Source organism: Mercenaria mercenaria, unplaced genomic scaffold (genome assembly GCF_021730395.1).
Source record: "Mercenaria mercenaria strain notata unplaced genomic scaffold, MADL_Memer_1 contig_3710, whole genome shotgun sequence".
In the NCBI taxonomy this organism is placed as follows: Eukaryota; Metazoa; Mollusca; class Bivalvia; order Venerida; family Veneridae; genus Mercenaria; species Mercenaria mercenaria.
The window spans coordinates 18,050-31,580 of NW_026461876.1; the positions used below are offsets into that span (position 1 = coordinate 18,050).

Genomic DNA, 13,531 nt, shown 5'->3' on the forward strand with positions numbered 1-13,531 from the left:
TATTAACTCTTTTTCAACTCGCCTCCAAAAAGAGGAGCTAGTATTTAAAGGCCATGATTTTGAGAGAATAACTTGCAAAGCAGTAGCATGATAATTTGCTTTTTTAGACAAACTGAATTATTTCTGCTAAAGAATTGCTAATCCCGTAATTCTTTAGTTTAGATACTGTCGATTTTTACTATTTTATAAAGTTCATAGCGAAAAGTCTGTGATTGTCATCAAGGACCCAAAAGCATTTGCCTTACTTTTAATTTGAAAAAGGAAAATTTACACACTTGTCTAAAGGACGTAAAAATGGTAAGGATGAGAACCATCTAAGAACAGTCACGTAACTGGGGACAAGTTCTTACTTGATGAATCCTTAAAGGTATTCGTGTGTGTTCATTGCAAATGGGTATGACATTTTGGTAGAAACGCATTAATAGATGTGCTAAGGTGAGAAATAAAATTACACTGTAGTATGAAAAGTAGTTCTTAATCACGGCATTTTAATTTTGATTTCAGGAAAAATCTCTCGAAAATGGCTCTCTCGCCATCGTGGTTATAATTTGAAATGGGGAAAGCTACATGTATCAGTGTATATATTTTTTTACTTTATATAGAAAATATAGCCAAAATTTTTTACATGCATGCCTTTTTCTGTCTAAAACATTTTGATCACAGTGCGACCGAATTCCTGCCCTTAAATCAATAGCAATACATGTGGTTTCATCAGAAGAATGATTAACTATATAAAAGCAATAAATTGCTGTTTAGACTAGAACGTTAATCAAAAGACAATAATTATCGCAGTTCTAAAAGACAAATTAGGTAAATAAAGGTACGTGTCCCTTGGAAATTGATAAAAGCGAACACAGAAAAAAGTCTGTAGCTCCTGCGTTACTGTATTTTGCTGCCGCTGATCATTTGGCTCCTGTATTTCTGATCAGTTTATTCATTAATCGCATATATCGGCCTATCAAATAATTCATCTTTTGTAGCACTAGTTAACGTGTTACATAAATGTATCAGTTACAACAAGGACTTGGTTATATTGTTTGTTTATCAGAAAACGTACTGGAAATAACGCATTTTCTGAGTCATGGAATTGTTTACCTGCTATTTTGACATGGTTTCCCGAAGTATTTGAGAATTATACCCTTAATTTTGTTGATCGCCATAAACATATGAGAATAACTTTCAGTCAAGATGGTAAATGGCATGTACATGTCAATAACATTGTAAAGTCTGCGTCTAAAGTCCTCGGATCTATGCGTTAGTTAGAATACAAACTTAAACGTACAACACTTAACCAGATCTATTTAAGTTACTTAAGATCCGTAATAGAATATGCGTCAATAGTTTGGGAAAACTGTACACAATATGAAAAAGACTCGCTAGACAAAATCCAATATGAAGCAGCTAGACTAGTTACAGGTCTCATGCGTTCCGTATCAATTGAAATGTTACTAAACGAAATCGGCTGGGTGTCACTCTCAGATCGCAGAAAAATACAAAAATTGACATTAAATAAAGTATAAGCACGGCCTATTTCCGGAATTCTTAAACGATATATTCCCAAATTCAGTAGGAGAGGCCACACCTTATAACTAAAGAAACGACACCAATTTCATAACTCTGTCTAGACGAATAGAAATATACTCCAGATCTATTATTCCGTCATCTCTTGCGCTATGGAATGAACTTGAGAATAATATTCGCGATTCACACCAACTCTGTTGTCACTTAAATATAACCTAAAAAACTGTTTAAACCACCCGAGGTACTTTCATTTTTCTAACATGGTGATAGATTTCTTACAATTCATCATGCCAGAATGAGAAATATGTGTAGCAACTTGAATAATGACCTTTTTTGAATCATTTAAGAGAAGATCCCAACTGCCAGTGTGGTAACGGAATAGAAGATGCAGAGCATTTTTTCTTCTAATGCAATAGATTTAGAAATGCAAGGCTTCAACTGTTTCGCAACACTCACATTTTCCATCCATTAAGTTCTGAAAAAATGCTTTTTGGTGTAGCTTTCTTGAACGACGCAGAAAATCAAACCATATTTTGTGAAGTACAAACATATGTAAAGAATACAGGTCGTTTTAAACCAACCTAGTATTTATTTCATTTGTTCCCTGTAAAATCCTCCTGTTAAAAAAGAAAATATATTTGGGGTTGGGTGGTTGGCTGGGGTCGGTCGGTGGAACTTTGTTTGGAACACATCAGCACAAAACATTTTTTTTTCTTTCATATCATCTATTAGTGTACTCAATTAATTTCTTTTTCCTTTTTGTTTCTTGTCATCTATCCATCATTTGAAGATATATTCCATCATCGGTTTAATCTACGTAATAATGACGAGGTTGTGGGGGCTGTTTATAATGTTGGCATACTTTTAAGTCCAACCTATTTGCTGTTCTTTTCATTTCAATATATGATTATCTATTATGTATGTTATGTATATATGTAGAAATGAAAATTATACGCAGTAAAATATGATTAAACTAAGAGTGCTTAGATTTGCTAGAAAACATATAGCAACGAGTATTCCTTAATGTTCAGAGCACATCTCTCTGACAATAATTTCTAAATAACTGGAAAAGACAATGTTCGTACCAAAACTGCTCGATTTGATCCAAGATCTTACGTTACTGATCCGATTTTAAAGTAATGATTGGACACGGTGATCGTGTAGCAATGAGATCCAGTTGTAAGCCAGTTCAGAGTTTTAAAGTGTGCATTTATAAAATACAAACAAAATGTGTCTACATTGCTAAGACTAGTCATTAATGATAAATATTGTGTATATGTAAAAATACTTATAGATCTGAATTAATGAATCACAAGCAGATAAAGTCCACCATTAAACAGATGAGTCTTAGACCTTTGAAACTCTTTACTGTAAATACTGCAAATGCAGTTCATAAAGAAATCCTTTGGAAGCATAGAATGTTATCAAGAAAAAGAAAGCAGAAGACCAACAACTTGGTTTGATAACTTAGTTTGATCATGAGAGGGAAAACACTAAAATATTAATCATGCTCTCTTAGCATTGACATCAGCTGAATACTATTAATTGATACATTCAATAAAATCAACCAAGTAAAACAACTACAGCGATTTGGTTTGATTATAGTCTGATCGTGAGAGGAAACGAAATTGCAATACTACTTTGCATCGGCTAATGCGGAATTCCGCAACTAATAACTGGACTCCACAAGCCTAACTAAACAACCAGAATATATTACAACACTGTGAACCTCAGAATTTACTTTTAAAGCACAGGTTAAGTTTGAACAGTGTGTTTGTTTTACAGAGGAAATATACTACATACTTCTTGACAAATGCTTAAGTATTAGATTTGTAAGATGATAAGAAACATTCTAATATTTATGCTTGTTTCTGTTAAAACATGCTTATTTGTAAGATAATAAGAAACATTCTAATATTTACACTTGTTTCTGTTAAAACACGCTTACAGTTAAGTGCTGTCACGTTAACGTCATGTCTTTTTGCGACCAAGCAACAACACTGCAAAAATTTTACTACTGTTTTAGATAACTAGCATAATCATTAAAATCGAAATAGTGTATAAGAATCGTTTTTTTACGTAGGGACACACTTAGGGGTCTATGGACACTTTTTATTTCATACTAATTCACCATAATTTCCTCAGATGCCTAAAAAGCAATTTTAAATATACGAGGGGCGTTCAATAAAGTATATACCTGAGTGTACCTTACTCAAATGATTATATTTTTACTTTGAATCTACCGATTTTTATAATTCTTATGGCATTTTGTTTCCAATAAATTGCTTAATAATGTGTCGAAAACCGCATTTTAAAATAACAACCGGTTACAGAACTACATACGGAGTAACATTATTTATTGAACGCCCCTCGTAAAACCTTTATTTGATGAATTTCCAAAATTAACAGTAGATATTTGACATGTGTTTGCAATAACACCCTTCTCAAAAGGACAGCCAGGCTATAAATTTAGTCACGGTATTTCTGGATTTCGAAATGTGGACTTGTAAATACATGGAATGGAATAATGAAGCAGTCTGACTCGTTGCCAGAAAAATAAGGGAAGTTGATGAAGGTGTGGCCTACGGATTTAGTTCTCGTTATACATTTTTTTGTTTTCTCAGAACAGAAATTCACAACCTGGTGATGTGTTTGGTGTGTTTCAATTCCTTTATTTATGAAAGAAATTGCATAAAGATTAGCAGTTTGTTCCTATATCCTAAGGTTAGGTGCACCGTAAATAATAAGGTTAGATGCATCATAAACCGGTTTAAACTCCCCAGTGGTGGTTTTGCCACTGACCGTTCAAAGGCGGTGCCCCACTGTGTTCCTGTGTTTGTTTGTTTTTTGCTTGTGTGTTTATTTTGTCTGAGTGTGTGTGTGTGTGTGTGTGTATGTGAGGTGTGCGAGTGTTGTTCGTTTGTGCCTTTGGAGAGGCTGCGTTTTTGGAACGTGGCTTTCCCTGTTGGATATTCTTCCTGTTTTTTTGTTGTTGCTGTTGTTTTGTTGTTGTTTTTTTTTTTGTTTTTTTTTTTGTTTGGTTTTTTACTGACCGTTCCAAGGCGGTGCCCCTATTTTTAATTGGCTTTCTGTCTTGTATTTTCTTTTGCGTATGTTGTGTTGTTTCTTGTAAGCGCTTTTTCCTCCTTCTCCTTGCTCCCCCTGTCGCTCCCTCCTTTCCCCTTGCATTTGCGCTCCACCGTTTTCTGGCGTCCCCTCCCCCTTTACCATGTTGGTTTTCGTGCTCCCCTTTATTTTGGCTGCCGGGGCCCTGGGCCGGTGCACAACTGTTTTTACCTGCTTTTAGGTGTGCGTTTGTGTGCAGTTTGTGTGAAGCGGTGCCCTCCAGTGTTCTTATACATGTATCTTACTTGTCTGTTTTCCTGTTAGTTAGTTGGGTGTGGTTGTGTGTTTATCTTTGGTACATGAATGTCTGTGCTATTGCGGTTTACGTTGTAGTGTAACTGTGGAACGTGGCATTCCCTTTGTATATTATTTTTAGTGCTCCGTGCTTCCGAAAAAACCTACCCTTACCTATTATCTTATTCTGACTCACCCGGAATACTATGGAAATGTAGTTTATAAAATTCAGAAAATTAAACGTAGTCTTTATTTTCATAAGATATTTGTAAAATGTGTTAAAAAGTTTATCAAAAGAGGATACAATGCGAAAATCGTAAAGCTTAGTGGTGCATGTTTGGTGATTGACTCCTCTACAGTTAAACGCTACGCTTATTATCTTGCCCTAATTCAAAAGACTTTTGCCAGGGAAAATTTCTCGCTTGCAATTCCGTTAAAGAAATTTTTACTAGTTGCATTGTAAAGAATTATACTATGTGAACCTGTGACGAAGTTTGTAAAGCCCTTTCCTTTTTATTTAACATTATTTACGTCAGGTTTGGGAATGCAGTTTTCAGACAAGTAATTGGTATTCCAATTTGTGCACCCCTTGTCACAGATTTGTTTTTATATTGTTATGAAGTTGAGCTTTTCTCAAGATACACAGGCAGACATTATTACAGCATTTAATAATACTTCACGCTATCTGGATGATATACTTAATGTGGATAATCCGTTTTTTATCAGTTAGTGGAAAATATTTATCCCAGGGAGCTGCAGTTAAATAAAACTAACAACTCGGATAATACTGCTTCATATCTAGATTTACATCTCTCTATTTACGACGACTTTATAAATACCAAAATTTATGACAAATTTCAATATTGTAAATTTCTCCCATTTGGATGGCTACATCTTATGCGTTATATATTTCTCAGTTAATTCGGTTTGCTAGAGCATGTAGTCATGTTGAGGATTTCAATCAACGTAACCTATATATTACAAATAAGCTTCTTCAACAGGGCTACCGTTATTATAAATTACGTAAATACTTTTCAAAATATTACTATCGTAATTCAGATTTTATTTTTAAATACAATATCAATTTAAAGACACTTCTGCGAGAAGGTATATCAAAACCCGCTTTTTATGGGGATGTGGTTTACATCCCCTTTCTAAATTCCAGTTTGTTTAGTTCTGCCCAGTGTTTTCTCGTTTGGGGCAAACGTATTACTTTATCTGGGGACCAAACGCCGCTTTTCATGGAATTACACTTAACAACACGTGAATTATTGAAGGTTCCATGTGCACCGCCGTTTGAAAACATCTGCGGATGTCTCTAAATTGCTTTTTGTACTTTTAGCATGTGTAAATGTTGAGTTCTGCTCAACCCGGGGCTAGAGGGCGTGGGTGGTAGCATGCATTTCCACTACCGTCCATGAACAGGCTCAGTCAAACTGAGCCTGCAACATTTTCGTTTTTGTCATGTTGAGCGACCTGTGAAGTAGTGGTTTACGTTGTAGGGTAACTGTATTTAAGGAATGTACAATTCCCTTTTGAATTTTCATCCTTGTTCAACTTTCCCCCTCCACCCTCCACCCTTTTCTACCCCTACCCCATCCCCCAAAGATTTGTTTCTATATTTTGCATAAAATCAGGGGGTCGAACGTAAAGTGTTGTTGTGGGAGCCTTTATGTGAGGAGCTGTTGTTGTGGGAGTCAAAATGGCGGAAAATGATGTTTTTAGCCGAGAATTTTCTGAAAACCTCGTAAGTGTAACTGTTTTTGCAGTTTTTTCTTAATTTCAATTTGGCCAGTCCAAAATAGAAACCAGGACCTTCCCATCAATATTTACCCACAACAACAAAATGTCATAAAGTTATCCCCGCAACAACATAACATGCGTAAAGTGAAAATAATTACCAATACATATATTTAAGAGCGTGAAAATTGGATGAATTTCTTAATTAGCTAGTGATTAATCAAAGTTAACATATAAAGGCCTGAGTAGGGTTTAGATACGTTAAAATGGAGAAAAAAGTCAAGGTATTTCAAAATATTACTCCAATCAGCCAACTTTTTGTTTTTAAATCTATTTAGCCAACGATTGGTGTCGATTAAAGCACAAACGTAGCTCACTGGACTGGTCACATTGAAATTAAGAGAAAACTGCAAACAAAGTTACACTTACAAGGTTTCCAGAAAATTATCGACTAAAAAAACATAATTTTCCGCCATTTTGACTCCCACAACAACAGCTCCTCACATAAAGGCTCCCACAACAACACTTTACGTTCGGCCCCCTGAAAATTAAAATGTACTTGTTGGATTTTCGAAGCAACCCGTCTATAATATTTTTCCGTTATAACTTATTTTTGTTGTTGGCATACTTTGCAAATGTGTGGCTCTATAGCTGTGCTTGTGGTGCTCAGTGCTTCCAAGAAATCTACATTTGGAAGGGTCAGTAACCTATATAAAGAAAACTGGGGGTTTAAACGCGTTTAGGGCATGCCAACCTCGCACTTACCCTATTTTCAACAAGTTAGACAACACACTTTAAATAAATCCCGGCTAAGAAAGGCTCTAACATTAGCGAAAAATACCAGATTAATTAAGTAAAACATAAAATTAAGGTAATCTAAGGTTAAATTACACCAGTGTACTCAACAACTTGTACGTAGAGCCTATTAACTTTTAAGGGAACGACTAAGACAGCTGCAAGACAAAATTCAACTCCCTCCGTCCGTTTTATGTGGGATTTAGGAGAAAAGCATCATGGAGGCTTACACTCTATTAGTCATCGCACCATCAAATAGGAAAGCGTAGCGATTACCTGTAGAGGGGTCAATCATTCACTGTGCTTCACGATTTTTCCATCGTATCCTCTTTTGATAAACTTTTTAAAAATCACATTTTACAAATATCTGATTAAAATAAGGACTGTGTTTATTTGTCCGGATTTTAGAAACTACCTGTCCATAGTATTCAGGGTGTGTAAGTCCAAGTTTTAAAAGTGTTTTTAGGTTAGTATTGTATTTTCAGTTCGGACGATCTGCAGTAAAATTTACTGAAAGCTTTCCGTAGCTTCTGATAACGGTAACCCTTTTGTAATAATTTCTTGGTGATATGAAGATTTCTATCATGAAAATCTTTGAGCAAACTCTTGCAAAACGAATAAGCTGTGAAACATAGACATATATTTTTTTCTAGATTATTATTCACAATAATAAAGTTTTAAAAGTGTTATAGGTTAGTATTATATTTCTTTAACAGTTCGGACGATCTGTAGTAGATTTTAGTAAAAGCATTCCGTAATTTATGATAACGGTAACCCTGTTGTGTATTTGGTGATCTGAAGATTGCTATTGTTAAAATCCTCTTACTTTGAACAAGTTCTTGCAAAACGAATAAGTTCTGAAATATAGACACCGTATGATGTTGCTCGCGGGACATCTCTGACAAGGTGCGGGAAGTTGATAATTACTAAATTTCTCTTTTAACATATATTTTCTGAATGTAATGTAACTTTTAGGCAATTTGGGCATCCCATACTGCACACAAACCTTTGGCTCATTGGAAGTACTGAGGAGAGAGTTGAATCTGTTTGATTATAACAATAGACTTTTACATATGTTGTTATCTTATGGAATCATGATGCATAAGGGGCCTCCGTGGCCGATTGGTAAAGGTCGCTGACTTCAAATCACTTCCCCCTCATCGATGTGGGTTCGAGCCTCACTCGGGGCGTTGAATTCTTCATGTGAGGAAGCCGTCCAGCTGGCTTACGGAAGGTCGGTGGTTCTACCCAGGTGCCCGCTCGTGATGAAATAATGCATGGAGGGGCACCTGGGGTCTTCCTCCACCATTAAAGCTGGAAAGTCGCCATATGACCTATTATGGGTCGGTGCGACGTTAAATCCAACCAAAAAAAATCATGATGCATAAAATGTTACTAAAGTAATACCATGGTAGAGTTCAATTTTTCACCTTCAATTTAGTATGCTAGACATCATGTTTATTCTTCAGAAATGGGGAGAAAAATCATGTTAAAGAAGGTCAACCATCGGTCCCTAAGTGTGTCCTTAAATACACTCAAAATCGGTTATACGTCGGCGGAATAATTCATTCGAGCAACGCTCTCGTGGAATTATTTCGCGGACATAAAACCTCTTTTCGTGTATAAATAACGTTAAACCACGGTTTTTCTATACATTATTTCTTAAAGATAAGAACCATAGAACTCTCTGTTGTTGCGACTTCCCTTTTTCATGTTGATCAATTACGAAGGACAAACAACATGATTTTTTTCTTTTATTTCATTAATTTCTATTGAAAGAATCGTACATATCTGACATTTTCAACGGAAATAGTGAGTTATTTAATCATAAATTGTATTTCAGAGCAAACGGAAACTGTTTTAAATAAGAAGTCAGACTTTGTCCTTACAAAACAGTTTCAAGAAGCAGAGGACAAGTTAATGTCTTCTGGAAGTGTGATTATAAGTGGGGGAGCCGGTGAGGGGAAAACGTACGCTGCCTATGAAATTATGCGCCGTAAAGGACAAAGAAACAATTGTATACAGATCAACAACCCTAGTGATGTTCACCTCGTAGATCCTCGAATCTTTGATTTCGTTTTCATTGATGACATATTCGGAAATCATGAGATCGATGAAAGTAAATTACAGCCATGGATTCACGTGTTTGAAACGCTGCAACGACTGGTGAATGCAAAAGCATTTTACCTTATTATTGCAACACGAGAAATTATTCTAAAACAATGTAAGAGATCTCTAGAAAAGTTTTCAATTTTTAATAACACAATGAGTTTGTGTTCCAAAAATTTGAGTCAAAGTGAGAAAGGTAAAATTCTTTCTGTTGTATTAAAAAGTAAAGAAAGACAATGTTCTCGCGAAATTGTAGAAGAATGTGTTTTAGCATTCAGTTCAGATCTGGGATTTCCTTACATGTGTAATTTATTTGCTTCTGATGACAATTTCTTTGGCGAAGGGCCATCTTTTTTCAAGCATAATTCTTTTATCGATCATGGGCTTTTTACACAACTGAATAAAAGTAAACAGTTGTCCCTTCTTTTTCTTTGGATGAAAGACGGTACCGTTCCTACCGCCCTTAACCGCACAGTAGAGAACGATCTTATACTGCAAAAGTTGTCGCGTACGTTGAAATACGATGAGGCAATTGATGTAATATATGATGACGTTTATGCTCATTGCAAAATTATGGATGGTGTATTTGTAAATGTTAGACCAGGTGGATACCAGTTTTCCCATAACATCCTCTATCAGTCTATTGGGCATTACCTTGCTGGGATAGGTCTCTATGAAATAGTAATAGAATACAGTAATTTAGCGTTCTTTATGGAATGTATTTCTGTTACAGAATTCCGTTATCGCCCTGATCGTGTTTTTATAAGAAGTGAATTTTATCAACATTTTGTCGACCGAATAATATCAGAAGTGATAGATAAAAACCATTATCGTGAAATGGCAATGCATCCATGTTTAACGCAGGATATCCTCAGGATCTTAATTGAAACTCTATAAAAGAAAAAGAAATTAAAAGAGTTTTTTCTTTCGGGTGTTTCTGCAAATAGTGGAAGAAGAGATTATTCCAGATACAATTGCTTTCTTGCATATTATGTTGAAACCTGCGCAGCTGAATCGTGTTCATTCTTACAGCTGGTACGTAGTCATTGTAAGTGTTTTATGCATCTACCAAAAAGTAAAAAGCAGTGTAAAATTTGCCAAATGTATTTGCAAGTGTATCACGGCGCATGCTGCGGGGGAAATATCGATGCACTTAAAGTTTTACGTTTTGTGAAATGTGACGGAACAATGTTGCTTGACGCAGCAAGCAGCGGAAATATAATGATGTATGAGTATATAAATAAATTGATGGGTCCAAGAGAAGTTACATTGTACCACAAGGAGGCACTGTGTATTGCCGTAGAAAAGCCAGATTTCGAAATGTATGCTATGATAAGAAAATGTGGATGTATGCCACAGTCGAAGTGCTTGTTGATTGCGTCAGAAGCGAAAAATAGTGAATTACTTGTACGTTTACTACTCGACATGCACGTGTCTGATGTTTTGGTAAAGGACAAAAATGTAGCATACATCAAGCGCACATTATTTAGTATGGACGTTTTTAATACATTTGCGCGTGTTGGAATGTGTCCAACAAAAGAGGACATTGTCCGTTCTTTGGTAGCGGACAAGAGGGCAGTCGAATCGATTTTATGGGATTTAAAATATATGTGCAAGGGCAAATCACACTATGCAAATACACCTGCGTCAACATTATGGATTCAGTTAATCAAAGATGGCGATTTTCGGGAAAACCTTGAAGAAATTGGTGTTCTGAAGACGTCGGATTTCCTCGGCCGACAAATTCAGAATGGAAATATCGAAATCGTAGACAATGTACTAAAGCATTTGATTCGAAATGACGACTGGAACCCCCAAAGCACACGTGCTCTCAATTTTTTAAATTCTTGCCTTCCATCGCAAATAGATATGTTTGAATTTTTAATAAATTTTAATATTATTCCAACGTACGCCACTTTGTATAAGTCGATTTCAACAGAAAATGTTGATATCGTAAAAATGACCGTTACCAAAATGAAAAAAGCTGAAAATTTTGATCCAACACATAAAAGCGCAAAGAATGCTCTGTTACAATCAGTTTTCTTTTGTGACATTTATAATTATCTGATAGATGAGGGTATGAAACCAAATGCATACCATTTTCTTTTTGCTGTTGAGTGTGAAAAAGACACCCATACAAAAATTAAAGTGATTAGAAATTTATACTCAATGGTTGAGAAGTGTAAAAATGTTCACTGTTTTAAAAAAGACGTTATGCAAATGGCCCTTCTAGGTGCTTTCGACAACATCGATGTGTATATATGCCTGAGGACAAGCATGTTTCAACTTCCACCGCGAACATTACCTGTGATAGCATCTCGGGGAAGTGTTACACAGATTAAACGTTTACTAGAAACTTTAAAAGATGAGAAAGAATGGCCACCGTCATGTAGTGTCATAAAAATGTCATTACAATGTTCTTTCTACAGACCAGATATTTTCGAAGTGCTAATGACTGAGATACATGATATAAGAAAAGATGTTGTGGTGACAGTGTTTTCAATATTATTAGCATGTCGAAAGCAGACTTTTTATAAAGTAAAGGAATATATTTCTATTTTGAAAAGAAATAACTCATGGAATCCGAATGATATAGTTTTAAAATGTGCCCTTCTTGAAAGCCATAATGACAAGGCAACGTGTGACATATTTAAGCAGAATGGAGTAGTAATAGATGGTATATTAGATGAAGCATACAGCACGGGAAATTTTGAGCTACAGTCATATATAACAAACTTAAATAAGACTTTAAAGTCCTTTGTGGAAGATACACTTTCAAATGTTCTACTGTCAAAAGACGAAGAACAGTTGAAAAAAGTATTGAATAACGACGATTGTTCTTATATCAAAAATGCGTTACCAGAAGTTTTAAGACAAGTTTCGTTTCAAGAAAACACTTAGACAAAGGTTGCATGCAAACAATATTCGAATAGATAGACAGCAATAATTGTGGTCCGAGCTTGAAAATACTATCTTCTGTCCTTAAGTCAGATACAGAAGGTGCGATAAAAGTACTTTACGGATTATCACATAAAGACAAACGTGATCTCGACAAAAGAATTTTAGAGACTGCTATGGAGGAAGCAATGTTTATGAACAAATCAGCACTGTACTGTTTGATTTTGAAAGAATGTCATGAAAGGCCCACCACTTATTGTTTACTTTACAGTCTTTATCACAATGATGATGATGATGATGTTTGTTTCAATATAACATTGGAAAAACTTCCTGCATTAAAAAAGACATGCCATGATCCATATTATAAATCGGCACTTTCCTTGTGTTGCAAAAGGTCGGAACTTGATAAATTTGGGGTTCTTTTAAATGCTAGCGAATATTGTGATGCAGAACTGTTATATGAAGCTGTACTCCACAATAATACTATAATATTTCAAAAGATCAAAGAAATATTAATGAAAAATGACCAATGGGACTATTCTTTGAGCGAATACTGGATTTCATCAGCACTGATCGAGGCTACTGACAAACCTTTATTTACGAGTCTTTTTTAATCGTACTACGATGATGTAAAAAAATGCCGCTGACGATCTTTACTTGACTCCAGTATCGAAACATGATAAAGATGATACAGACAATGAAGACATAATGTCTGAACACGAATATGAAGTAATAGAGAATTTCGTGTAAAAGGAAAATTCAGAATCATTACAGCATGTCAATCAAGATTTCAAGTAGCGACAAAACACATTCACTGCACTGTGTAACTATATGATACCTGGATATCCTTTTGTGAACTTTTATGCGTATCAGTCAAAATACTGACTACTCAGAAATAATAAGTATTATAGCTGTTGGTAATGCTGAAATTGCAATACTTAGTATACCATTCCCTTCGCTCTTTTTATTTACACTGTTTTGAACAAATATGTATTTTCCTCACATTATTTTACTCTATAACTGTGGTTTTTATGAAAGCCGTACTCTTTCTTCTCTTTTTACTAAATTGAAGGACAGTCATGGCATGGGTCCATCTTTCAAATATTAG

The 13,531-nt window shown here is 35.2% G+C and overlaps 1 protein-coding gene across 1 annotated transcript in view; it reads left to right on the plus strand.

Moving 5' to 3' along the window:
- LOC123543467 (uncharacterized) overlaps positions 1 to 12,515 on the plus strand; it is a 30,524-nt gene extending 18,009 nt beyond the window's left edge. Inside the window, exon 10 of the mRNA XM_053534467.1 lies at positions 9,260 to 12,515. Coding sequence (XP_053390442.1) covers positions 9,260 to 10,422 — 1,163 coding nt within the window. The 3' untranslated portion in view covers positions 10,423 to 12,515. The remainder of the gene's footprint in view (positions 1 to 9,259) is intronic.
- The last annotated feature ends 1,016 nt before the right edge of the window (positions 12,516 to 13,531 follow it).